This window comes from Anoplolepis gracilipes, chromosome 8 (assembly GCF_047496725.1).
Source record: "Anoplolepis gracilipes chromosome 8, ASM4749672v1, whole genome shotgun sequence".
Taxonomy (NCBI): domain Eukaryota; kingdom Metazoa; phylum Arthropoda; class Insecta; order Hymenoptera; family Formicidae; genus Anoplolepis; species Anoplolepis gracilipes.
The window spans coordinates 9,941,441-9,968,191 of record NC_132977.1 but is presented as its reverse complement, the minus strand read 5'-3'; the positions used below and the strand labels follow the sequence as shown (position 1 = coordinate 9,968,191).

The 26,751-nt window shown below is 35.6% G+C and overlaps 4 protein-coding genes across 12 annotated transcripts; 1 reads left to right on the top strand and 3 right to left on the bottom strand.

Moving 5' to 3' along the window:
- Window positions 1–71: 71 nt before the first annotated feature.
- On the bottom strand, window positions 72–6,707 carry LOC140669042 (uncharacterized). 4 transcript variants are annotated; one of them, XM_072898488.1, is made up of 8 exons: window positions 6,556–6,707; window positions 6,174–6,262; window positions 4,957–5,350; window positions 4,550–4,665; window positions 3,758–4,381; window positions 1,956–2,876; window positions 1,613–1,883; window positions 72–1,219 (listed from the first exon to the last, which is right to left on the bottom strand). In XM_072898488.1, exons 3-8 carry the CDS (start codon window positions 5,042–5,044, stop codon window positions 1,080–1,082), a joined length of 2,160 nt encoding a protein of 719 aa, XP_072754589.1. In that variant the 5' UTR covers window positions 5,045–5,350; window positions 6,174–6,262; window positions 6,556–6,707; the 3' UTR covers window positions 72–1,079. The 4 variants fall into 4 exon arrangements, with proteins under 4 accessions (XP_072754589.1, XP_072754591.1, XP_072754592.1 ...); XM_072898490.1 differs by having other exon boundaries at window positions 6,567–6,707; XM_072898491.1 differs by lacking the exon at window positions 6,174–6,262 and having other exon boundaries at window positions 6,567–6,707.
- A 202-nt stretch (window positions 6,708–6,909) lies between these two features.
- On the top strand, window positions 6,910–10,318 carry LOC140669043 (Golgi resident protein GCP60). Its single transcript, XM_072898492.1, has 4 exons — window positions 6,910–7,377; window positions 8,146–9,236; window positions 9,395–9,454; window positions 9,565–10,318. The coding sequence occupies exons 1-4, from the start codon at window positions 7,164–7,166 to the stop codon at window positions 9,670–9,672; spliced, it is 1,473 nt and encodes a 490-aa protein (XP_072754593.1). The 5' UTR covers window positions 6,910–7,163; the 3' UTR covers window positions 9,673–10,318.
- LOC140669037 (uncharacterized) lies at window positions 9,833–23,165 on the bottom strand. Of its 6 annotated transcripts, none has more exons than XM_072898480.1 (10): window positions 23,092–23,165; window positions 21,363–22,020; window positions 20,061–20,226; window positions 19,299–19,427; window positions 19,112–19,195; window positions 18,553–18,780; window positions 17,909–18,112; window positions 17,562–17,753; window positions 15,995–17,415; window positions 9,833–14,827 (listed from the first exon to the last, which is right to left on the bottom strand). In XM_072898480.1, exons 3-10 carry the CDS (start codon window positions 20,079–20,081, stop codon window positions 14,113–14,115), a joined length of 2,994 nt encoding a protein of 997 aa, XP_072754581.1. In that variant the 5' UTR covers window positions 20,082–20,226; window positions 21,363–22,020; window positions 23,092–23,165; the 3' UTR covers window positions 9,833–14,112. The 6 variants fall into 6 exon arrangements, with proteins under 6 accessions (XP_072754581.1, XP_072754579.1, XP_072754578.1 ...); XM_072898478.1 differs by having other exon boundaries at window positions 19,299–19,430; window positions 21,358–22,020; window positions 23,092–23,108; XM_072898477.1 differs by having other exon boundaries at window positions 19,299–19,430; window positions 23,092–23,108.
- Window positions 23,166–24,894: 1,729 nt separating this feature from the next.
- On the bottom strand, window positions 24,895–26,610 carry LOC140669044 (activator of basal transcription 1). Its single transcript, XM_072898493.1, has 4 exons — window positions 26,354–26,610; window positions 25,977–26,157; window positions 25,569–25,878; window positions 24,895–25,097 (listed from the first exon to the last, which is right to left on the bottom strand). The coding sequence occupies exons 1-3, from the start codon at window positions 26,511–26,513 to the stop codon at window positions 25,596–25,598; spliced, it is 624 nt and encodes a 207-aa protein (XP_072754594.1). The 5' UTR covers window positions 26,514–26,610; the 3' UTR covers window positions 24,895–25,097; window positions 25,569–25,595.
- Between the last annotated feature and the right edge of the window lie 141 nt (window positions 26,611–26,751).

Sequence of the window (26,751 nt, the reverse complement as noted above, 5' to 3'; positions counted from 1 at the left end):
GCAAAAGTGACTTTTTAAGTATTAAACTTTTTTTTTATATATATATAAAGGGGTTAACAAAAACTCAAAAATTAATATTTTAATGCTATTTTATTTATAAACAATAAATTCTATTGGTATAAAAATATTATATGTTAATTTACATTTCAGCGCATTAGGATAATTTTACAGAAATTAATGCATATGTTATTGTATTTTATATATAGAGCCTTTTGAAAAGTGCTCTAGAATTTCTAAAATATCATTCGAGATATATTACAAATCGTTTAATCTGCATATATACTGCAAAATATAGTTTTATGCGAATGGAATGCATTTGTATATATATGCAATGGCCATATAATATTCACTACTTTCTTTTGCCTTTTAGTAACTTTTACTAATAGAACCTAAAATATTTATGCAACATAAAAAATTTACAATACAAAACATTGTGAAAACATAATAAGAGATCTTAATCTCTTAACAATTTTTATTAATATTAAAAAACAATGAACAGAAAATTAATCTTCATAATGATATTTATATTAAATTTGAAATAAATTTATAAAAAAGTGTTAATTGACAATCACATCAAGAAATTAAAAAAATCCTATAACTTGCAATTTTAGATTTAATAGGTAATCAGTTTCTGATGAATTTAAAGTAAATTATTTTTTAATAAAAAAAAATTTTTTCAAATTTATAAATGAAAAAAGGGGTTTACGTGAATTAAAATTTTATTTTGAAGACTTTATTTAAAAAATTGGTAATGTTAAAAGTTATTTTTTTTGACACTTTTTTGTTAAGAAAAAATTTTTTAAACTTTATTGTTCACAGAATCGTTAATGCAAGTTGCAAGACAATCTGTACTACATATACTTTGTGACACGAAATGTTAAGCAAATGTAAAATACATATATATATTGATTAACATTATCCAATAGCTTAATTCTTCATGTCAAAAAGTTTTCTTCGTCTCAAATGAAACAGAAAATAAGTGTACGTTTGAAAGAGAATCTTCATATATAAAAATTCGACCATTAAATAGTCTCTTTCTATTAGTACACATTATTTTTTTCAATATGTAGTTCAGTATGTTATCTTTTTCTATTTAGTTTGATTTTCTTAGTAGAGGAAAACTGGCCCAAATAAGCTATCTCAGAATCTTTCTGTTCATCGATTATTTGCTTATAAGTGTGAAAGGATGAAGCAGATGTGATATCGATATCTTGAGATCCTGAAGAAAAAGATAAAGATCTACGAATAAATCTAATACACAAACGACCAAATTTAGCCAAAATAAATTAATGGAAAATCTTTTAAAATAACTGTTAAAAATAAATGCAATATTTATGTTAACAATATATTTAAAAAAAATAAAGAAAATTTGAATTTTTACTCATCAAGCTTTCAATTTCTAACGTGATTTACAGATTCGCATAAACTTGTACAAAGGCAGATGTTTATCGTTATATCGGTTATTTATAATTTTCTTTTATATATCAAAAAAATTGGTAATCCAAATTTATTTTTATATAATCGAAATAATTATCTAGTGCATCACGATAAGATAATAATTATCAGAAACCGGAAACACCACAAACAACAAATTATGTAACGTTGAACGTACCACGTGAATGCCTTTTATCGTGCCTACTGATACATTGTTCAACATGTTCCTGATATTCACTTCCATTATTAGTTTTGTAATTGCTGCATATATTACATTCCAATTTAACCGTCTTATCGTCCTCTTCATTACTCGTTGCGAATTGTTCGCAATCAGCGGCATGATTCTCTATCTCACTATGCGGAAACAACTTATTGCATATAGGACAACTTACATTATTTGTCGAAGTAATTACAATATCAGATCGATTGCCATTCTGTACATCCAACTCCTATGGATTGTAAAAAATAATAAATGTTAAATACTCAAAAAAAAAGAGAAGTTACATAATTCAATAACTTACTTGATTTGCTTTAGGTATCTCGTCTTCATCGTCAGACATTAGCTGATGCTCCCAGCTCCTATTTCCATTCTTCATCTTACATAATTTTTCATCTTTTTTTCGTTGTTCGCAAAGTTTTGGTCTCTTTTCCTCTTTTCGCTCTTCATCGCTCTCTTCTTCTTTTGCAGTCGCTCTCGTTTCCTTAACCGTTTCCGCATTATGAAGAGATAATCGTTTCTCGTGTAATCTAGAACGTATTTCTTTCGATATTGGCAATGGTCGTATCTCCACGTTCTTCTTCATCGCAACTTCCTCTTCGTCGCTATTCCACTCTTCTAGCACTTCCTGAATTTCTTTGTCTGTTATTAGAGCCTCTTGCTTTTTTGTCTGTTCGATAATTCTATTCCCATTGATGCGTCGCGTTTTTGAAGCCGATTTCGATGTAGTTCCCTTTCTTGGTCTCGACAGACCTAAACGTGGCTTAGGATTGGGCGGTACTATCCTTCGTGGATATATATTTAAATCCGTCGGCACATCTTCATTTTTTTTATCCGTTTTCTTAGAGCGTAGAGGTTTAATATGCTCATTATCGAAATCTGTATCGCTATCGTTATCGATGATGAAGTTTCCTTGACGCGCGTTCGCACTCGACGTTGCTTTTTCATAATTGTCATCATTACGCGCGTGCTGATTCGCGGTACGTTGTACGTTACTCGATTTACTGTCGGATTGTACTTTCTTCTTTTTACCACGAGTGCAATCGTACCACTTGTCTTCTTCATCCTCGTTGGAACTTTCTTTAGACAGATTAGCGATGAGAGAGCTTGCTTTACGTTTACTAGCTCGCTCGTGACTATCTCTGTATGTACATTCTGTTTTGATCTGTTCAGTCTTAGGTTCTGTTAATGGCTTTTTATCCAAGCTACCGTTAGCAGTGCCGACCTATAGAAACAAGGATTAGAATCAGAATAGAAGTAAACAGAATTGAATGAAGTAAACAACTATCTTTTCTTTTTTACACAAATATAATTTATTCAAAAATGTTTCGCAGTTTACAGCATTTAATAACTGTGTTTTTGTAAACGCTTATGTATACATGTCTCTGTATAAATGCAATATTTTATAATATTAATAAAATATATCAAATGTTTTTCCTTTATAATTCGTTCGACAACAAAATGTTACAAAATGGCTCGTATAAATAAGTTTATGTGTATACATTGTTATAAAGTTAAAACATAGTGATAGCAGCAAGTAATACATGGAAGTTAGTTTATACACAGTATATCGAAATGTGTAATACACCTTTTGGGCATAGCACATATAATACTATATTGTACAGTCTTAGAGAAAAATGCAAAACCATGTCACAGATTTCTCATAAAAGACAAAAACAAAGTTATTTACAAAAAATTTTTATAAAGTCAATCCTTTTGATATAAACGAAAATTTTCATAATTTTATTTTATCTATAACTCTAAAGTGTCCAAAGTAATGTGCTTATCAGATGCTTTTAAAGGAATTTTCTCATATCGTATGTGGAAGATTTCTTTCAGATATATCGAAATAGCATATATAATAGAAAGTGAGTATACTTTTAATAATATCCTCCGAGCGAGTATAAGATCTTACATCTAAGAAAGAAGAGAAGCAGCATAAAATAACATAATAAAATTCAAATATTGGCGAAATTTTCTAACATCGGATTGCAATGACATATAAAGTCTCTCTCGTGTTAGAAAAACGCGTTTGTTAGAGAAAAAAAAAACCTTAGCTCGTTAGCGATACGAGCGATATGGGAGGGATTGTAGGGTGGTACCCACCTGAATGGGTGACCCCCATTGAAATATCGAATTAGCAGGTTGCCAACTGTACCACAAGTCTGCTACTTCCTTCAAATGCTGGCTCATAAATTGTATTGCTTGGTCACGCTGCTCGGATGTGTGCGTTTCCTTGCAATACCTGAATGGCACACGTTCCCCAGCAGAGGATCGGTTTGGTTGTTGCAAAGGCACGTCATTTTCGTTGATATAGACATCGAATGGGTTCAATCGCCATCTTTCCAGCCTTTGAACAAATTCATCCTGTTTATCCGTTTTTCTGTCCGGCGCGTTCTGGCACTCTCGTGGAATGTTTGCCGGTTTCAACGAGAGGAAACGATTTGTACTATGGGTAGAATTGGTGCTCTCGATCTGTTTTTCAAATGCTTCGTCGCTATCCGAGCTCTTGCGCCTGTATGTAGGATTTCGTACTTCGAAAAGGGGCGGAGATTCCGGATTGTTGACGTAGTGACCAGTCTTATGCTCGTGTACCGTTGGAGATGTGCGATTTAATCTATAAGAGTACGACGATCTAGATACCTCTGTACAATCTTGCAAAGCTGTATCTTGTGATGCATTCGCGTCAGATGCAATTTCTGAGAGGTGTTGATTATTAACATGTTGTTCCTGAAATATTTTAAACCAAACAATGTGCTTCCTTTTTAATTTCTTGGATTTGAAACATACATGATCAAACTTCAAATTTGTTATAATTATTATATATTATATATAAAATATTAAATTGTATAATATATCTAAAAATATCATATAATTTATATGATGATAATCACACACCTTGTGCGTATCTTTATTATTGGAGGCATTGTTTGATGTGTCTTGAGACCCATTGATAAATCCAAGTAGTTCTTTCATTTCTTTGTACGTGTACTCTGGTTCGTATATCCCAATATCTAAAGAAAAATCAATAATTACCAATTACGCTTGTAACAAGTAAATTTAATATATATACAAACTCAATAATATATTTTTTTTTTAATAGAGATATAAGATTTAATAATAGTACTAAAAAAATATAAAATTTTAGTAATTGTTGATTTATGACAATTGCATTCTAATACACAAATACACTACACACATATTCATTAATATTTGGCAAAATCAGATTTAAAAATTGACAATCGAATTTTCCATAACTACGTTAATATTTCGCATCGTTTCGCAAACCAATTGAATCCAATTACCCGTGAGTTCGCGCATCATCTGTTCCTCCTCGATTTTCCTCGCGGTTAACCTCTCGTTTTTTTCCCGTTCTGACATGCTGTCCGACATGGGGGACAAGTTAATTTGTGGAAATCGTACGAAATAATCCTTTTTTTTGTTTTTCTTACAGCGACACAATGTCACGCGCCGCGCGTGAAATACTCGCTCTAACAGAACGTAAATAAGGGTCTCTCTATGTCGTAATTAAGCATGCCTAATTATTCCTCCCTCCAACTTCTCCTTGGATCGCCTCGTCTCACGATGCCGCGAGATGATATTAGATGTGTCTTTCAAACATTGGTTCACATTAGAATTGTCTTCGCGCGGAAAACGCTAACAAGTTTCGATTCGACGTCTATCAATGTCGTTTCCTTCCTGCGTATGTACATATCGAAAAAAAAATTTGATATCAACAAGAATTACAAGCTAGAAAATACAAACTTCTCTTGAAAGGGACCTTGAACAATTTTCAGCGCCACTCTGGTCGCGAAAGTGGCGAACTAAATGTAGACCACGTGCTCAGCAATGGATTGCGCGCCAAATTTAAATTGCTAACACGCGCGCGCGTGCGCGTCTGTACACAGGGTGTCCCGATCAATTGTTACTTTTTGAGACTCGTAAAAGTTTTTGAGATTAAAATGTCAAGATAGGATTATAACATAATATAATAATTTTCAAATGGAAATTAAATTATATTATTTATATGATTTAAAATTTGCACGGCTCAAGCATGATAAAAAGTTATAAAATCTATAATAAGATATAATAAATAAGATAAAAATCGAGAAAAATAAAAGATCCTTCTCATTTATAAACGCCACGTGTGAAATGAAATAGAACGAAGTATTTAGTAATAAAAATGTACAACAAAGAACATAATAAGAAAATCTCCTGTTTATAGTAAACGGATGAATTATTTTGATACTCGCAAATATGTTCAAAATATTTTTCTTACATTTGATTTTTTATTAAGCTTGTTTCTTGCATTATTCTATATATATAGCGTGTATTCGTAATCTTACATTTTATATACTTATTATTTTTCTCTCACATGTTGTCTTATACTTCGATACCTTTATATCTTATCGTTTTATTGACTACAAAACTAGCGCTTCGACTTACTACTACATTAACTTATACGATGTACAGCTCTTTCAAAGATTATGTACCTATAAAATATTCAACAAAGCTTGTATACCTTGCAGAAGATAATAGTTGCAAGCGTTGGAGGATTTTGTATAAGCCTTTTCTTTGTATAAATGTGCTCTACGCTCGCTATACTTTTTTCTAATGTAAAATGAAATATAAGTAATTAAACGAAAGATATACATATAATTTGTTAATAATAAATAAATATAATATATTCTCGCGAGAAAGGAGGCATTAAAAATATTAGTTTTGAACTAGATATAGAAAAACAATTTTTTCGCATATATTGTTCATTATCAATTAATTTACTTAATAAATTTTTTCTGTGCAAAAATATTTGTGAAACATATCTATCATCGTTGTCAAATATACAATATACTCCACGTATATTATCTCCGCCGAGCGATAGAAAAGAAGAAAAAAAGACATACCTGCTACGTACATAATAATAAATTCAAACGACACTACTCGTTCGATACATTTCTTAGGCTATAAGATATATCCTAAGAGGCAGTTTTCCCTGACTTTTCTATTTATTCTATTGTATCGAACCACGTGCACGTTACCAAGAAGAGAAGAAAAACCGTGTAGGGCATACGTGTAAAGACGTAAATATGCGTCTTTTTCCGAGGGTCGTCGGTCGTCGGCGTGTGTAGTGTATATGTATGTGTATGTATATACATACATACAAGCATGTATCTGTCATCGACGCGTATGCATAGGTAGAGGGCGGAGGCGGAGGCGGAGGGTGGAGGACGCTCGGCGCTCGGCTCAGTGTCATCGGTGTTATTACGTCGTTCGGACTGCTCGGACATCGTGACAGGTTTTTGCGATCACGCCGGTTTTTCCCGCGGCTTTTCTTATCGGAAAATATTCTTATCGTATCTGTCGCCGACGTCCATCCGTGTATTCGTCCGCCATGCCGTACGCGAGATAATGTCACGGTCTGTTGTTGGACGGTCGCGCTCGTCGACGAGAACTAGGAGGTTAGGCGCGCGATTTATTATCAATCCTGACGTGTCAGACACGAAGTGCACAAATGGCGGCCGAGGAGTCCGATGTGTCCGCCGCGCTCGACAAGCTGAGCGTGTCCGCGACGACGACGACAACGGACGAGGATGACGAGGCGACGGGGAGGATCACCGAGAGTGGTGACGCCGTCGAGAATGGTGAAAACGCAAAGATCTGCGAGCCTCGGCTCTGGGGCTTCGAGACCCGAGAGCTCTACAAGCTCGCGCACAACTTCTACAAAGGTGAGTGCTGGATATTTCGGTGTCTGTTGGTCACTTGGACCTTGTGCGAACATGTGTGTGTGTGTGTGTGTGTGTGTATGTGTGTGTGTGTGTGTGTTTGCGACGCAATTAAATAAATTTTCTTCGATAATTAAATTTCTTCGAATCGAATTTCTTTGAATTTTTTAAGACTTTGTAAATATTTCTTGTATTTTTATGCAAACTCCTATGATGAAAAGAAAGGTAAACAATACATTTTTTGAGACAAAAATTCTATTCTGAGAACATTATTTATCAAAGATGTGTAATACAGTTGAAAATTTACATTATATTATTAATTTATGTTATATATTATCTGAGTCTTATTAGTTTTTTTACATTATAGAGTTAAGAATTGTCGAATAGAAATAAATAACATAAATGCAAATTTTATCGGTACAAATATGCATTTGCAAGAGGTTTTAGATTTACAAGGCATGATTGTAAAAGTTTTTATATGAAAATTAGATGGCATATCATATGCAGATATCTCTTGTATGCATAATTTTGTATTTTGCAATAATCATTGATCTATAAAACACAATGTTTTATATATTTGATTGCGAAATGAATCTTTACATATAATGATATTGATATATTTTCAAAATATAAGAAATATCAGAAAGAGATATGTACACTTTTATGGATAAATTTTAAAATATAAAATAATAAAAAAACATAAATAAATTATATTTCTAGTGTATAATATATTTTTTTATAAGGTTGTTATCAAAAGATTTGTGTATTTAGAGAAAGAAGGCAAGGCTGTTCATCTCTCTTACGAGGATAAATTGAAACTGGTGGCATTCACACAGCAAGTGACGCATGGAAAATGCACAGCTGAAAATGCACCACCGTTAGGTGTCCTGGATGTGATTGGAAGGGACAGGCGATTGGCATGGCAGAATCTGGGAGATATATCAAAGGAACAGGCAATGGAAGGTTTTATAGTATTGTTGGATAAACTGTGTCCTTTATTCAGAACTGTAGTCGAAGCACAGAAAAGAGACTGTGAGGAGAAACAGCGACTTAAGAAAGAGGAAGAGGCCAAAAAGCTGGATGAAGAAAGGAAACTTAAGGAGCTGGAGGAAGAGAGAAAAAAGCAAGAAGAGGAAAGATTGAAAGAGGAGACTCAGAGGAGACAAATCCAGGATGCTTTGAATCAGCAGACTTATTATCAGTTTAAAGTGTACGCTGAACAACAATATCCTGGCAATCCGGAACAACAGGGCGTTCTGATCAGGCAGTTGCAGGAACAACATTACCATCAATACATGCAGCAACTGAAACAGAATCAATTAGTCATCGAGGATCAGACCGAGGAAGAGAAGAAGAAGAAGAAGAGCGTCGAACCAGAGGACACGACGTGCAAAGATGATGATGATGAGGATGATGACAATAAAGACGATACAAACGAGAATGCGCCTTTAAACGATGAAGACTCGGACGAGCTGGAAGACTGGCCGCCCATCACTCCCGCGGAGATGTGGACGAGGAAGGGTGTGGAAGAGTTTAAACAGATTATCAGGAGAGAGGCTGGAGACGCGGTCATTAAGGTTGGTCATGGCGAGACTGTGACGGTACGAGTGCCAACGCACGAGGATGGTACATGCTTATTCTGGGAATTCGCGACGGACAGTTACGACATCGGTTTCGGAGTTTATTTTGAGTGGTCCAAACCGGAAACGAATCAGGTGTCCGTGCACATAAGCGAGTCCGAAGACGAGGACGACGAGGAGGAGGAATATGAGCCGCGAGAAGACCTGGAGAGTGGATCGGTAAACGGAAACTCTCGACCTGAACGTAAAACGATTACACCGCCCATAAGCGTTATAGTACCTGTGAGTACTCGAATATTATTCATTTTCAGTTTGAATTATATATATTTGTGTAAGAATTGCGAAATATTGCATTAGGATTTTAATATAACTTTAATGTATTTTAATGTTATTTAAAGATATTTTTAAATGTATTTAAATGATTTTAATCTTATTTAAAGGTATATAGGAGAGACTCTCAAGAGGAGATTTACGCTGGAAGTCATCAGTATCCAGGAGAGGTAAGAGCATAAAAAAATTTACCTTAGAATTATCCTGTCTACGCATATATGTATCTGTGTGTATGTATTGAAAAATAATTGTAATTTTTTTATTTCTTGTCTTTTTGCAGGGAGTATATCTTTTAAAGTTCGACAACTCTTACTCGCTTTGGCGGAGTAAAACGCTTTATTACCGAGTATATTACACACGGCAAAACTTTGTGAAGAATAATAATTAGTCTTTACGTTATATATTGAAACGAGATGTGTATCGGGTATACGTCGTCGTCTGTTGAGCACTAGCCTTGGCATAATAATTGTCTACTAATAATACTAGTCCAACCAAATAAGTTTTATGTCTTGATTCGGTTCGCGCGAAAGCGATAAAATCTATTCACATACAAAGAAAATATATTTATTGTATAGTCAAATAAGGACACACACATGTTCTATATTCTTTAAAGTGGCAAAAAACTGTGCGCACGAAACAGATTCTTAACTAATCTACGAGATGTGAAAATTAATATTAAACTCTTCTATGTGCATAATGTTGCATAATCAGCGGCGATTCTCGCATCTATGTCACTCTTCGATTCAGGCGACGTCCCCTCATCATGATTTTGGAGAAAATTTTAAAATATATCGGCGCGCAAATCTTTATATATATATATATATCTGAAAAGATGTTTCGTGTTAGAACAAAAGGTTAAGTGTAAACACATATGCTTTTATACTGTCTATATGGATATTTGCTTGGAATGTTTTTTGCTAACTCCATGTTATACAGACCTTATCACTGTATTAGTGTTCACTATGTCGTGTAGCTTTTATTAAAATTATCTTATTTTTCTTTAAGGAGAAATACAGCAACAGATTCAATGCGCATTCCTCGTTTTATTTGTGATTCAACGACAAACTTCTCTTCTTTCTCTTCCTTCTTTGTAACGTTTATTACTCTATGTAGCCATATTATTTTTACAGCAAAATCGTGCGATTTATATTACTCATGATATTAATGATGGTAATAATAATTATAATAATAATTGTATCCTGTAACATCCAACTACAAATAAGTTACACTAACGGGTATGCCAACTTGATTCCGCTCTTATCGTACTCCCATCTTATCACGCGTTTAGCTTCGACCTATAACGACGTTTAATTAGAAGAGCACTTTTTTTAAGACGGCATGAGTTTTGTATCGTTAATTTGTTCGGAAAAAGAGCGAAGACACCGAGCGAAATCGATTCCATTATATGCGTGCCCTAAAAGTACACACGTAGATTGTCCGCAAGAGATTAAATATTATATAAGCGCCGATTAAACGACGGAGTTACCAGAGCTCGCTCTGCTTTTATATTCGATTTCACAGCTGTACATACTTGTAACAGTCCACTTAACGAGCAAACTTCCATGAGACCGAGCTCTACTTCTTAAGAAGTTCCACTTCTTCGTGAAGTGTATGTTTTACCCCTTCGCTAAAAAAATACGACTTCGTTGTACAAATATTCTCATAGTAAGAAAGCTATTGTGCGACGTTCTCTTTTCCGTCTATTAATTTTTTTCCGCTCCTCCGAACGGTACATAAATTTTTCTTCGCAAATTGATTTTACTTTTTTTTTTTTTTTTTAGTGCGAACATTATCGCGACGTTTGAAATTTAGAAATTTAGATTCGCTCGTGTATGGCACGCAATAACTACATCGCACCACATGTATGGCAGTTGACGAATTCCGGAACGCCAAAGCTCTACCTATTTTACCTACGTTTCTAACGACGACATTGTTTCTTACTTTAAATTTTAAATGACGCAAAGCTTATACTTTGTCACTGCGAAGGTTGTCTTATCTGAAAGCATATCCGTTTCGTTCGACCTGTGTGTACTGATAAAAGTCACGATTTCTTTTCGAAATCGCCACGTCCGAACTAAATGCTAACTTCTTCATCGACTCCTGAGATTTTCAGAATAGCCTTAATCTTCAGGTGTGTCATGAGTTTTTTTTTTTTTTTCGTTTTAGCCCCAAGAAATGTGAATCAAAATTATTTTACAAAGAAACAAAAAACTTTGAAAATATTTATATTTTTATAGAAAATTTTATATATCGATACACTTGGACGTACGTGTTTAAAGTATATAAATTCAAGTATATAAATCAAAATTCGCATAGTCTCTCGATGCTATCAACGAAAAACTCGGATAATTTTCACTACATTTAATTATTGTATCCTTATATTGAATACTTCGGGCTGAAACGATTAAATTATCACATATCATTGACGACGTATTATTGAAGTCCCTAACGCGGACGTAATACACAAGGTGTCTACTCGAGTTTCCTTCAAATTGATCCAGGAATTAATAAGTAAAAGAAGGTATGCACAAGACAACTGCATATTTACGAAGCAGCCTCGGTAGTGATTCCGTTCACATCACCTTAAGCCCTAGAATCGCATTAATTTCTGTGCGCGATACTGCTTACTTTTTAGCCTTAAAATTACGAATCTAAAGTATATATAAATACGACGAAGGCATATGTCGGTAAATGCGTGTGCGTGCGTATGTATGTGTGTGTGCGTATGGTTGAAAGTGGAACATTTATCAAAAACTCAGCGATTGTGGTCGTTGGATGCCGTGCGGATAAACACTCGCACTCGCACCTAATATAATAATAATAATAACAATAATAATAATTATCGCGTGCAGTATATCATAATTGAGCTATATCGCTTAACATCGAATTTACATTTTGCTTTATCTTTTCCTTAAAAAATACACAACTCAGTACCGCTCGATGGATCTCCACTTAAAATAGTTTCGAACAACCGCGAAGAAAATAGATGACTCAAGACTCGGATTGACAGAAACACGTTCCATGAAAAATTAAATCTATTCCAAATTTTGTTTCACAGTTTCCGAGAAATATTTTTTTTCTATCTACTTCTCTTTTTAAGTAAAGAATTTGAAAAAAAAGATGATTTATCTTTTTTAATTTTTACCAAAAAAAACCCTTTTTAAGAAAGAGAATAACTTTCGATTGATGTGGAACGAATCTTTGAAAATCCGTACTATTTCACCCATTTTCCTATTCATGTTTGTACGCGGACTCGATTGTAATTTATAACAATTAATAACAAGTGAAATATTTTCGTTCGATTCGTCATTCATCCTTAAAATGTTCGAACGATGATGAAGACTTGAAGAGGAGATTGGAAATGTGGATGCTTACATTGTTTTATATACGCATCTGATGTATATCTCTCGTTACTACACATTTAATTTAAGGTCGCAAGTTCTCTGCCCACGTTGCATGAGCAAATATAAACAGCTCGGAGACAGATGATTATAATTAACGTTAATAGAAAAATGAGGACACTTAAAAATCTACAATACGGAGCTTTATCAAATTTTTTTCGATTTATATATTCATTAGCCACGTGAAATATATGTTACTTAATATATAAATAAGTCGATCGAATCGCGATCGGAATGTACGAAATGATCTCGCGTCGATACGTATATGATGACAAAACTTAAACGGGTCGGATCCACTAAACGTTGCTAAACAACAATCTAAAGAATCGTTGCTCTTGGCCGCAACTCGCGATAGCCTGCATATGTAATTGACTCGACATTTTGTATAACAACGTATACGCCTAATAGTAAATTGCGCGTTAACTTTCGAATTGGCTTGGCTAAATTAGCGAGGCACGTCGTCCCGAAAAATTAATTGTACTTGGACTCGTTTCCAAAGCGTGATCGCTTCGCTTAGCATGTTCGTCTATTCTGAAGCTCTTCTACGCTCGCGGTGCGCATTCGATCGTTTTTAAATACGACTGTTCGATAATTTTGCGATTAAATAGACGTAAAGCGCGCGTACACTAAACGTATGGGCATCACCTTTGCCCGAGATTAGTGAATCTCACCTAAACGTCGCGCGTAACGTCGTGGTCCTCTTGCGAGAGTGCCGTCTTTAAGCGAAGGCGCAAAGGGCAATAGCCCGCATTGGAATGTCTCTTGAAAAAACCGCACGACCCGTTTGCATGTTAACTGGTTTTTAACTCGAAAGTAGTAGGACGGATACTTACAATACAAATATAGCGTGAAACGAAGGAGTAACAATTTTAAGGCTGAGTCCTACCGATTGGAGTCTGGATTAGTTAAAATCCCCACAATCGGCGACTCGCTGTTTCCTAACTAGATTATAGTCCCATTTATAATATTGTAGATAGACGAGGAAAAGTTGCAATTTTCTTATCTAGAGGCGAACAATGCACCAATCATTTCGGTTAAACAGACGATCTGCGGTTTAAAGAAATTTGCTTGTACATTTTTTGCAAAATTAATAACTTTTGATTTATAGCTAGCTTATAGTCGTAAACTTCAAGGATCTGCGACGAGATAAGAGAATATTCATATTTCTCGTTAATTTTGTGATTTTAAATCTTATTTTAAGGGAACTTTCATTCGATGTTTCAGAATTATCCAAGTATATAATATAGTAAATTAACAGTTGATAAAAAATATTTAGCTTCTTTAAATTTTGTTAAGAAACAAAAAATCATATTTCGAAAGAATTGTTGCTGTGAAAGTGACGCAACACTTTGTATAGCAAAAAAGTTAATCGCGATCGGTTCTAACCGAGACTGGTGCATTCGACAGCCCGAGAATAAATACGCTCGTTACAACGATGTCTCCATACTGAAATTCGCTCGCCTAAGTTCGTTCTCAATTCTATAATCCTCCACCCTGCCTGTGAAGCTCCGCCGGAAATTTCTGTCGGTGTGCACGAGCTTCGGGCGTCGTTCCCTGAACGACCTAGTTAAACCAGGTGGCCTGTTCAGTCGGTGCGCGTTGAACTGATGTCTCCTATCCGGTGTGTAAAAATCGGCCGAACGTCCCTCGTGAGATCTCGTGTCGTCATACTCGTTCGAGCTCGTCGACCATCTCTTCGCACGTTCGGAGGGCGGCCCGCCGTAGGCAGGAGGAAGGTTGACGTCGTTTCGATACGCCCTCGGCGGTGGCAACGGCGGCGTCTCGTCGACTCTGACGCGAACGTCCACATTTGTGTCCACGGTGGTAGTCGACGGGCTTCTACTCTGCAAGAGATATCGAAGATCCCTCTCGTGACGATACGATGGATGTGCGATGCGCGATGGAATCGGAAACGCGACGCCATCGGCTCGAAACGGCTCGGCCGGGACGCGTCCCGTCCGTTCCCCGGCGTAGCCGTCCGGAGCGCATCGCGGGTCTCGGACGGCTGGTGATCGGCCTGGACGAGAGGGATCTTCTCTGTGAGCGGTATATTCCATGGAGTTTCCGACCGGCACGATATTCTTGCCGCCGAAGGGATCGCCGGGAAAGACCTCTTGTATCGGACTGGCGAAAATGAGCGTTCTATAAAGATAACATTAATTTATTACAGATTTGCTTGAAATATACACGTTTATCGAAGTTAGGACAATCGGGAGAGACGTTGTTCCCTGACTTGGAAATAGGGCTACGAATGGCATCGGTTCAAACCTCGTTCGATAATATATATTCGTAATCCTATCCACAAGTATAACGATTGCCTCAACTCCTTACATGTTATAAATATTGTTAAAGATTAATATTGGCAGAAATCAACTTGAAATCATAACATGATGAAAATGTCAAAAGGAGATTTTTATTTCTTTTTCAATGTATATTTATAAATAATTAGAAATTTTTAAAAGAATATATATATATATATATATATATATTTAAATAAAATAAAATGACATAATTAAATAAAAAATATAATTAAACATATTAAATAATTACAATTAAATAAAAAAGAAAGCTTAGAAAACAACTTTTAAGAATTTAAAAATATCTTTAAATTGCGGGTAAAAGAGATTGCAAATCTAAATGAGAAGCACAGGAGGATACACGTATAAAATATATCGCCAAGCTTAAAGAATTAATAATGATATATATAAGATGATTACCAATTAATAATAAGCCACAATATACCAGAATACACGCCGTTATGCGATGAGAGTAAGCAGAAACAAAATATAGCATATTGATTATTAATAAGCACTAAATAAGCAATATGATAATAATTGATAAATCCTGCTTAATACACAAATCTTATTACAAAGAATATGAATGCATACAATATAAATAAGGCTCTAAATATTACAAAGTAATAACTAATAATGAAATGAGGAAATAAAAGAAATAAAAGAAAGATTTCCAATTAAATTAAAAATATTTATTTATACGTTTTGGTCCTTCTTCGGGCTTTTTTAGTAAAGTAACATCGATAAAAAACGTCGGTGATATTTTACTGAAGTAGGCCCGAAGAGGGATCAAAACATGTAACTGAATATTTTTAATTTAATTGAATATCTTCCTTTTACGCTTTATATCTGCGTTGGCTCTCACTAGTCTATTTCATTATTAGTTATTACTTTGAATGGATATGCATATATAGCGAGAGAGCGAGAGATAGAGAGAAGGAAAGAAAGACTGACAGTTATTGAAAATAGCGTACTACAACTGAAATTAATGTACAGAGATAACGACAGAGCTTACCTAGTACTCTCTCGTTTTTGATCATAGACAGGATACATTTTGTCTCTCGGCATGAATTCTTCGAACGACGGCATCCTTCTCCTGGGATGCAATCTTTCTCTCGAACGCGAACGATCATCCTTCTCGTTTCTGCTGGCAGGACTGTTAACGCACTCGATATTTCTGTTGATAATCTCTTGATCAGCAAGATTCTGAAACTCATCCGCGGTCACCAGCGTGTACCTTCGCCTATTCTGCTTCAGGATCGATTTTAGGCAGAAGTACGTCCTCGAATCCGGCAGCTTCCAGCACGCCTCGTTCGACATAGGATTCACCATGATCCTGCTGCGCGGTTCGATTTTCGGGATGGTGCCGTTACTGCTCGCCACGTTCCTCGGGGAGACGCTTGGCTCGTCGAGGGAAAGAGAACGATGATGGGCCAGAGCAGGCGGAAACCTTCTCTGACGTTCGGGAGGGTGCAATCTTTCGTTCGGAAGATTTCTCTCCGCGAAATTGAAGCCGGTTCTGCTGACTCTCGTTGGTTCCTCTTCGTTCTCCAAGATGTTCGCCAGACTCCTGACGTTCCCGTTTGGAAACCCACTTGCCAGTTCCGTTCGCGATCGCAAGTTTGGCTCGGAAATGTCGCGGGGTATAGTCTCCACGTGTTCCCTCTCATATTTTACACCGGAGATGAGATCCGCTGACGAGGTAAACGTCTGCGAGCTTGCAACGGATTTGTTTTTCGCGACGACACGAGGCAGAACGTCCGTATTGATTGTTTGCGTGCTGGTGGAGATTCTGCCACAGCTGCTGCACTTGCTCGGAGATGCTCCGGCTTGGAGATCGTCCATCGAACGGGGTACCACGTTTCCGGGAGGATGTAGTCGGCCGTCGGCCGTCGTTCGTAGCGTCGCTATTTCGCTCTCGAAAGTATCGCCACCGATATTAACATTCGTCGGCGGAGCGCCAGGAGGCAGATGCTCGCTATTGGCCGCAATTTCGACATAACTGCGCTCGTAATCGGTCGTGTTTCCGTGACACGGACATGGACAGTGACACTCGCACGGCATCGGCGATAGCATCTGTCTATTCGGATCGTTCGTATTGCAAGGAAGACGTGTCGCGTCGCTCGGGACATTTCCGGTGACGGTGCTCGCCACGATCGCGTTCCGATGATCGTGCTGTTCAGCACGCTCGTAGAGAAGCGCCTCGGAGTAACTGGGTACCATGTCAGTCGCGACATCCGTTTCCTGTCGTTGCGCTTGCCAATCCTGACTCTGTTCCGGCCTGTCATTACGGGGGGTTGCGGGATCCATCAACAATGCTTCGCTGTAACTAGGCGCTAGCATGTAGGAACCCGGCTGGCTCAGTTGGCTCATGGACGCGTGGATGGGTTCGCCGGAAGTAGGTGTGTCGTAATTCACACCGAAGAGCTTGGTGACCTAACAGAGAACTCTTGTATGTACTTCCGTTGGGATTGATCGTACAATTTTTATTTTATTTTATACTACTGAAAATTTCAATGGTTGAATCATACAAGATGCAACGATTAATTTAAATAATATAAAGTTTAAGATTGTTTTTTTACCTGATAATCGGCATATTGCGTTTTATATTCGATTATCACCCTCAGCGGCCAGCTAAGTAAGAAGGCGCTCAGACACCAGTAAATATAGCGATTCGTGAACCAGGGATTACCAAGAACGGCGACCAGCATAGTATTGACGTTATATCCGAGATCGAGACCTTCCCTCATCTCCATATAATCATCACTGAGTTCCTAAAAGGACAAATGTACGTTATAAATTTCTTTCGTCGTATAAACTTCCTACATAAAGTTACCCGTATGTTAATTCTTTTTTTAATTTATAATTTAAAAAAAACAGAAATCTAAGCTTTTAACAATGATATATAATCAGTAGCTTATTTTCTTACTTGTTCGGCGAAGAATCGCGATCGAGCCTCCTCGAATTCCGTGGCAGACCTTATGTTGGAAAACGCGAAGCCCTTGGTAAGCATAATCTTTGTGATCGGTATCTTCGGCTCGAGTATTAATTCCTTGCTGATGTCCCTCACTCCGCAGTAGTCGTAGTAGTAGTGGGAGGTGGCCGAGTGTGTATTCACCCTCTCGTAATAGACCTGTAGAGCGAGTCAAGGGGATGAAGGAGGGAGATTCGTCAGGGGAGGCGCGTCCTTAACCCTTTCGCTATCGTGACATCGCTGTTAGTATGTAATTGCAACATGCAGAAACGGAATATCTACATCTGCGATTTTTATCAAACTGCCTCTTTATCTAAAAGGCTTCTCAAAATACAAAAACAGATAGTGTGTCAGAATATCGCCTTGAAATAGCGGATCTCTATTATATAAAAACTGATATAAAAAAAACTTATATATTATATGTTACAGATGTAACATAAAGTTTCGAATTTTACGTTCCAAATCTTTCAAGTATCTTTTACATCTCTCTCTACGTAACTTTTCAGAAGGACTTAGCGGATGCCTGGAAACGTAGCGGAAGGGTTGAAAGAGGAACGCTAAAGGTCCGATGAAGCCGAATGGGGCCGCGGATACGTCACCTGTGTTGTAGTATAATTATCTCCGTTCCTGTAACGCGTGATTTGCCGTTTCCTGCGCACATAGTGGTAGGAAACGGCCTTCCACCATATCCTCGGCTGTGCTACCTTTAACTGCGCCAATTTGGATAGCACACTGTCCTGGCTCTCTGCGTGCAGTAGATCGATTCTGATCGGTGAGTGATAGCACTCCACCAGATAAACCAGATACAACATGCCCATAAATGCCACCTGTACGACAAACAGAGAGAGAGAGCGAAAGAGAGAGAGACAAAGGGAGAGAGAGGGGGAGAGAGAGAGAGAGACAGAAAGAGAGAGCGCGCGAAAGAGAGAGAAAGAGAGGGAGAGAGAGAAAAAGGGTAAAAGAGCCGCTGGAGCGGCGTGGCATGCATCCAAGCGTGCGTAAAGAGAGGAGGAAGGGAAGCAAGAGGGAAGTCAATATTACTTCTCGTCGAGTGATAAAAAAAAAAAGACAACGTACGCGGTCGATTCATAATATAGAGAAAAAAGCGGAAAGTGTCTGCATATTTTTTTTTTCATTTTTCATTTCGAGCGTACATACCGGAATATATATGTAGCCGTCGTCGCAGGGCGACGATACGTGCTTCGTGCTTCTGATGGGGAACTTGCTGTAGTTGACCATGATCTGAGGAGAAGAAGAAGAGAGGAAGCGTTTTCGTTTACAGGATTCGTAGATATAGAATTCTGTTTGTGATTGTAACAGGGGTAAGATTAGTCGTTTCATGTACCTTGGTAACGTTGGCGCATCGACACCACGTCACTGCCGCGAGACAACCGTATATAAGCACAGTCAGCACAAGACATTTGCAGTTGGGCTCTTTTTGTAGCGCGCCGCACAGCGTCTGAGGGACCGGTCGCTGCTGAGGGTGAAAGATTAATGTACAAGAGATGGCTATTGGGACAGCAGAAAACGCTCGTTCATTAGAAATTAATGTTCGGCTAATGGATAGCATAATGTCTAAAAAGTTGATAATTTTACTTCGGAGGTTTTAAATATATATGTGCATATCATATTTAGATACATATTATTAATTTCCCTTCTATTAATCTATTAATAAAAAAGATTGTCTTTTTGAGTCCTGAATTTAAGTAGATCTGAGGTCTTTTATATCAGATCAAATAGATAAAATACTAATACTACTAATACTAATATCTCCCTCATAACTTTTTATTTTATATTAAGAATAATAATATTCTATTTTACCTAACAGACTCTCTTATAGTAATTTAATGTATTAAAATATTAATATTAATATATTACAATGTTTTCTGATTTAAGCAGAATAAAATATATTTTTATTAAGAAAATATGTATATATATGTGCATATTAATTCTTTATAGAATTCAAATACTCTTCAAAACTGAAATGCAAATTGCTTCAAGAGTCAACATTCCGAGCAACTAATTGGAATCAATTTCATAGGATGTTTGGATTGTGACTATAGAGCGGAAGAGATGAATGCGAATGCTCTCACATTCGCCAACGTACTTCCTCGTTTTCCCGATTCATCGTGATCGTGTTACCGAGCAGGCCTCCCCTCGAATTGGACGATTATATCAGACGTCAGAGACGCTGAAATTGCGTCATTTCAGCGCCGTAGTATGCCACCCTCCTCGTTCACTCCTCATCGAATTGCGAGCACCCTCCTATGATCCTACGGTATCACGGTAAAAATCTATTATTTCTTTCCCATGGAAAAATTTTATGTCGAGATTATACATAATACAGGAAAACGCGCGACATCGTAATATTATATTATTATAGGTATACACATACGAGCGAGCTTTTTATTAAAAAGATAATTTCTTATTGACATGCAAAAAGTCCATCTGAAAATGTTTAACAGCATCTCGATATTTAATCTAATAAATTTCTCGGAATTCAATATAAAATACATGAATTCTTTTACCGCGAAATTATCGCTAGAACTTTTTGGTATTTTAAAAAAGTCGAATGAACAAGCAATAATATTTCATTTAAAAAATTACGCAAGTATTTTTAATTAATTTCTTTTCTAAACACAGAGGCATTAATCTATTTTTATATTTTTATAGTATTTTGAAAAACTCTTTCAAAAGTTATTGCATGATCGCATTATGAGAGTTGGAACGATCCAGTATATTAAGTTTAAAGCAAAAAGAAAAAAAAATAATAATAATAACAGCACGTGTTTACACGGTCCACGCATTAATTTATGCGAAGATTGCAAAATCAATCGTCAAAATCAATAGTGCGGATTTGGCATGTCAGTGTTGAAATTCGACGTTGAAATCCAGCTTTGTCGAACACTTATGTCCTGGATTACGCGCGGGGTATTTTGCTAAAAACACCTTGTACATATAATGACGCTTGGAGAAGGGCATTCTAGTGTGAATGGCTGCGGAATGTCAGCGGTGCAATGTGCGAAAATTCCTCCGCGTGCAACGCCACGTTTTCCGATATTAAAGGTATTCGGGTATTATTAATGACTAGTGTAAGTCCAACTTTTGTCGAGTGTAAAAGATTTCACTCGTGGCCAAAATATAGCTGAACAAACGCTATCGTTATGTAATTTCTATAATAATAAATAATTTTGCATTTAAACATTAAATATCTTTATATTATTTATTAACGATATATTCGATATTTTAGCAAAATTAATTTTGTGAAGTTGACTTTATAAAACGTATTTTATTATTCGAAAAGAAATAAAAGTATCGCGAAAAAGAGAGAAATGAATGTACTACATATGTCGTGTAATCGTCATGCGTGTTTTACACACGCGCCCTCCATACGATTATCGTACTTTACCGCCACTTTGGGGGACATCTGGACGACATTCGCCACATCCTTGCGTCGCATGCCACGCGACGCGACGATCACACGAATTCCATGTACATATCCTCGGCAATTCTAGGGATTTACCCCACTTTCTCACATTGAAGTAACTCCGTAATGGATGGAAAATTATCGAGTGCGCCGATATATCTTCAGCGCGTGATCACGCGCTCCCAGCACCCGTACGTAGCGCGTCACCGCGAGGCATGGGTGTGGATCCTACTCCCAGGAAACGTGCCGCGATCACTGCTAACAATAAACGCTCCACCGTACGAGGAGAGCGTCCCCGCGGCGGCGCCCCGACTGACAGATAGGGGTGGCTGATGCTCGGCGCCGACGTCGGTGGGGGTCTGCCTACCCGCTTGGCGTCGCGTCGCTGCGCTGTTCGCTCGCTCTCTTCCTTATTCAGGATCCTTCCTTGCCCGCCTTCCGTCTTCCGTCCCGACGACGTCCGTTCGCACGCGCAAACATTTGCAACTAGGTATGGAGACCTTGAACGGCCGCCTCCCCCGATGACTCGTCTATTAACGAGAACGTTTACGAAGGTCGTCGGCGGCGCCGCTTTCCGGACAAGGGCCATCAATTATGCGAACGACATTGGCTTCAGGTTTTCCGCCCTCGACATCCATGGCTATTCAAGAGAGAGAAAGACAGAGAGAATTTTTTATACGGAAACTCTGTGATAAGACGCGATAATTATAAAATGAGATTCTTCACGCGGCGATTAAATTCTACCCTGGCGCAAAAAAAATTTCATAATTCCTTAAAAAATTTTAGGAATTTTTCTGAATTTAATTTATGAAGAATTCATAATTGAAAAAATATCAGATTTATTAAGTTTTTAAATATTCTTTAGAAAATTATAAACTAAGAAATTTCAGAATATTTTACATTTATATGTATGAGAACGTTTACAAAATTCATTTACGATAAAAATATGAAATATTTCCATATTACTCAGAATATTTATATGAGGAATTTTAATATGTTCTATTAATGGAATATTTCTAAAAAGTCCACGATTTATCAGCTTTTATATTTTATCTTGCCTTTAAGTACATTTCATTTAGCGATACAAATTAATACATTAGTCTATCTTTATTTTTCACTGGATATCGAACAAAAATAGAGATGTGTTGACTTCCGTTAACATGTCAATATACCCTTATTCGATATCCAATGAAAAATAAAGACAGAATAACGCTTATGTATCGCTAAATGAAAAATAAAAGCTGATAAATCGAAGATTTCTCATATTGTGAAAATTTTTCTTGTTTCAAATATACTGCTCTGAAAAAATACAAAAAAATAACGTGAATTTACTCATAAATTTTCAAATTTTTTTTCTAAGCTTTTTTTAAAAAAAATATGCCAATTTTCGTACAGAAAATTTTAAATTTTTTTGAAAAAGTTTTAGAATTTTTATAGAAATTTTTATGCGAGAAATTTTAAAACTATTTTTCACCAGAGTTACATTTGTGGAATTGCAGTTGCACATAAGGATATAGTACATTTTGTAATTATACAAAATCGCGATACATTTTACTATTAATCATAAGAGTAAACATATATGGAGAGATTACTTTGGATATTTTTTTAAAGAAAGTTTCAGAGCTACCGAACCCATCTTCGTAAAATCATCTCTTTTAAAATTTTGATTCGAAAATTTATTGTAAAGGACGTAATACTTAGTCGTGCGTACATTCTAGGATCGATCGAGCCGTCAATTAAAGTTACAACATCCTGGTTCACGAGCGTTTCTAAGTTTCGATTCTCTTCCGTAACTTTTGTTTTCAAGGCTTGGCGCTGTCAAAAGTTTTATTACGTTAAATTCTACCCTGTTCCCGCGCACAAGATTTCGCGCGAAGGGAGCGATCACACTTGTGTCGCTTTAATTTGAATGAAACTTTCAGGTAATGGTTTCCAAGATATCTCTTTTTTTGTTACTCTTTGGAATTCTGCAGGAGGGTCATCCTATAGATAAAATTTAAAGGAAGGGAAGTCGCATAACGTCGATCATAAAAGTCGTCGTGACTCTCGTGTTATCTTGTCATTTCTTATGTAGTTATCGCGCGGAAACTCTAGCTATGAGGGATAAAAAGACGCGCGTTTTGGCGCCGTCTCGACGGGTATCTTCTATTGATTACAATTTGAGATGATGCCAGGCAAACGAACGAACGCGCATGTATCGCAAAGTATTTGGATGGAAGGAAGGAGTATGGATCTGGAAAAACAAATAATTAAATCTATTAGCAACGAAACATTAAATAATCATTATTAATTATTTTATGCCGTTGATTATTTTATAAACGTTTTAAAAAAGGATTACGTTTTTATATGCCTAACTTGTTTTATGTTTTTGTTTAGTTTCCTTTGTGAGAATTGAACAGCATTAAGTACTGTCTGTTTGCAATTGTTCGTTCAATTCTTACAAAGTTAAAAAATTTATTAATTTACTTTTGTTAGCTCAGTATTTTTAAGTATATATTAAAAATATTAAAAACATTTCTTTTTCTATTTCACATTCGCATTTAATTACATGGTACAGTCTTAATCGAGAAATAATAGAAGTCAAAGAAAAATATTATATTTAATTTTTGATTCCGAAATCAAATAGATTCTTTCAAATACATTTTCATTATATGTATATTTATATTTTACAAGAAAATCTTTATTATTGCACCGATTGCGAGATATTCTTACGATAGACTTGCACGCGAAATTTTATTAACGATGAACGATAACGCACACGCCCAGTTTAAACAGATAGATCCACTTTAATATTATTTATGAAAGTACCGCGAGATCTAGGAAGCTGCTCTGACACCCTTTAAACGATTTGACCTTATTTTTTCAGAGCAATCAATAGGCGAGGGTTCTACTAATAAATACTTAAGTTAGATCGATAAGTAAGCAAGATCAACAAAGTGTCGTCTAAATAAATTTGCAACAAAATATACATACATACATATATATATATACATATATATATAATATATACATGTATGTATATGTATGTTTGGACATGCGTGTATATAATTTCGTAAGCGCGAGATTTTATTCATGCGCATGTTTCCTTATAATTGCCGTAAAATATAATTTATTTCTTAAATTTGGGTGAATAAGAAAATTGCGACAAAAAAAGAGTAACAGAAGTCTTACCAGGGTTAACTATAATTTTACTATTTTGGAACCCGGCCAAACCCGCATTCTGTCTATAAATTGATTCTTCAGCCGCCGTACATACATATATGTATATCAATTGATTTTAAGGATATTTATATACAAAAGATAAGGTATCTCGGAAAGGTAGGGTATCTCGGAAAAAATTTGTTTAGGTCCTTTTATGCCCTTTCATACTTATCAAATGATACAACAAAGCCAGAAATTTCTGAATAGAGCTTATTATCGCTCGAATTTCCATCTATGTACATTTATGTGACCAAAATCCATTTAATGTTTATTTAAATGTATTTTGATTACATGATAATTTTACAAAAATTACTGAACAAGATATAAAAGCGTTGCTTGATTAAAATCGATATATACATACACATAAAAAATATGTTTTCATACGTGCTATAATTTTCATTGCCACAATATGCTATTGCACGTGGCCAAATTCAATCACATTGTGAATCTTCAGAAAATATTTGTCAAAATATTTTATTTATGTTAAACTGAATATTATTTCTATTAAATATTATTCTGTAATCAAAAATGTAATTCTTATTATAATGTTTTCATTATAACAAAAGAAAATATTTACAATTTTTCTCAATTAAATGTTTTAGAGGCAATCGATTAAAAAAAAGCAAAAAAAGGTAATCAAGCATTTCATTGAAAGTAGGGTGGAATTGAAAATAAAAAAATAGCAAAAATTTGCAGTGACATTAAACAAAACCCACATACAAATATCTATGATTACATTTATGTAATCTTTTTGCAATATAAGCAAAACCCTACTGTAATCAATTTATAAATTTTCCTTTGTAATAAAAATGATTTCTAATTAATGAATGCTACATGTATGGCATTAATAAAATGATTAGCTTTTGGTTTTTAATATATAAAAAAAATATAAATAAAATGAGTTTTATTATAAAACGATTTAACAGTTTAAGTTTCTTTGTACACTTAATCACTATAAATATATATTGTTATATAACTATACAATACCTATATATAGACTGAATCTATCAAATTTTATCCAAATATTGATTTAAGGAACTCTGTTCTATCTTCTATATCTATCTTCTCAGTTTTTCTATTCCTTATTTCACTATCAGCATCCCTTTGCTTAACTTCAGGCAATTCGAAAGTTGTCTCTTCTCCATGCTTCTGCTTCTTAAGTAATTTTTTACTCCTATCTACATTATACGAAAAGAAGTTAACTTCTCTCTTAGCTTGTGCTATTTCAGTTAAAAGTCTTTGTTTATGTACAGCACGTTCATATGCTAAGCGCTCACTCAAGTGAATCCATTTAAATCTGTAAAAAAAAATAAAACATAAAATGATAAATAAATATTATTTATATACGAATTGTAGCAAAGACATGAAATATATATTTTTATTACTTATGCTTACCTAGGTAAATACTTTATATTCCATATAACATCATAGAATTTGCTTTTCTTTCTCATAGATATTTGGGTGTTGTTTAATGTCGCTGCTACAAATTTTGCTACTTTCTTACTTTCAAATTCTACCCAGCCTTCAGTGAAATGTTTGATTGCTTTTTTTCGCTTCTTTTTAATCGACTGTGCCTCTAAAATATTTTGATATAAATGAAATATATAAGCTTGTATGTATAAGTATATACATACAAATAATGAAGAATTTAAGATAATTTCCATTTTTATCAATCACTCAAAAGTATTGTTTGACATTGATATAAAACGTTACTTAATTGCAAAAATAATTATAATTTGCAATCTTAAAAAAATATAAGCACACAAACTAACCGTTTTCGGCTAGTTGTAAATACACTCTGTCCACTTTGCCATAAATCGAGAATATTTCCCGGATCAATGTGACGTTCATGTATTTCGGAATTGTGGACAAATATATTATTCCTCTTTTTTTAACCTTTCTGTTGGGTTCTATCACTTTATTCGTCTCCATAATAATATTTTTCCAAGCGTTTTAGATCCAAAGTGTACATGTGAGAAAAACTAAAAAATGCTAGAAAAATGGAGATGTAGTATGGGAAACTAGTTTCAGCGACATCTGTCTTCTGACTTGGATATGAGAGAACTAAAATCAATCACGTGATACGTGACACGTGACAAGGGTTGACACCAGGGCGCGTTCAGAAAGCTACTATTAGCGCTAATGGTGTTATTCTATCTTTGTTTACTCC

Excerpts from the sequence above, each read along its gene's own strand:
- LOC140669042 (XM_072898488.1), bottom strand. The coding sequence starts at position 5,044 with ATGTCGGACAGCATGTCAGAACGGGAAAAAAACGAGAGGTTAACCGCG. Across the intron at positions 4,382-4,549 it reads ATAATAAAGATACGCACAAG|GAACAACATGTTAATAATCA; the intron begins GTGTGTGATTAT and ends AAAATATTTCAG. Across the intron at positions 2,877-3,757 it reads AATGGGGGTCACCCATTCAG|GTCGGCACTGCTAACGGTAG; the intron begins GTGGGTACCACC and ends TTGTTTCTATAG.
- LOC140669043 (XM_072898492.1), top strand. The coding sequence starts at position 7,164 with ATGGCGGCCGAGGAGTCCGATGTGTCCGCCGCGCTCGACAAGCTGAGC. Across the intron at positions 7,378-8,145 it reads CGCGCACAACTTCTACAAAG|AGAAAGAAGGCAAGGCTGTT; the intron begins GTGAGTGCTGGA and ends TTGTGTATTTAG. Across the intron at positions 9,455-9,564 it reads GTCATCAGTATCCAGGAGAG|GGAGTATATCTTTTAAAGTT; the intron begins GTAAGAGCATAA and ends GTCTTTTTGCAG.
- LOC140669037 (XM_072898476.1), bottom strand. Across the intron at positions 18,921-19,111 it reads ACGGCTACATATATATTCCG|CGGCTCTTTTACCCTTTTTC; the intron begins GTATGTACGCTC and ends ACGCCGCTCCAG. Across the intron at positions 14,828-15,994 it reads CAAAAACGAGAGAGTACTAG|AACGCTCATTTTCGCCAGTC; the intron begins GTAAGCTCTGTC and ends TTATCTTTATAG.
- LOC140669044 (XM_072898493.1), bottom strand. The coding sequence starts at position 26,513 with ATGGAGACGAATAAAGTGATAGAACCCAACAGAAAGGTTAAAAAAAGA. Across the intron at positions 26,158-26,353 it reads TTTACAACTAGCCGAAAACG|AGGCACAGTCGATTAAAAAG; the intron begins GTTAGTTTGTGT and ends AAAATATTTTAG. Across the intron at positions 25,879-25,976 it reads AATATAAAGTATTTACCTAG|ATTTAAATGGATTCACTTGA; the intron begins GTAAGCATAAGT and ends TTTTTTTTACAG.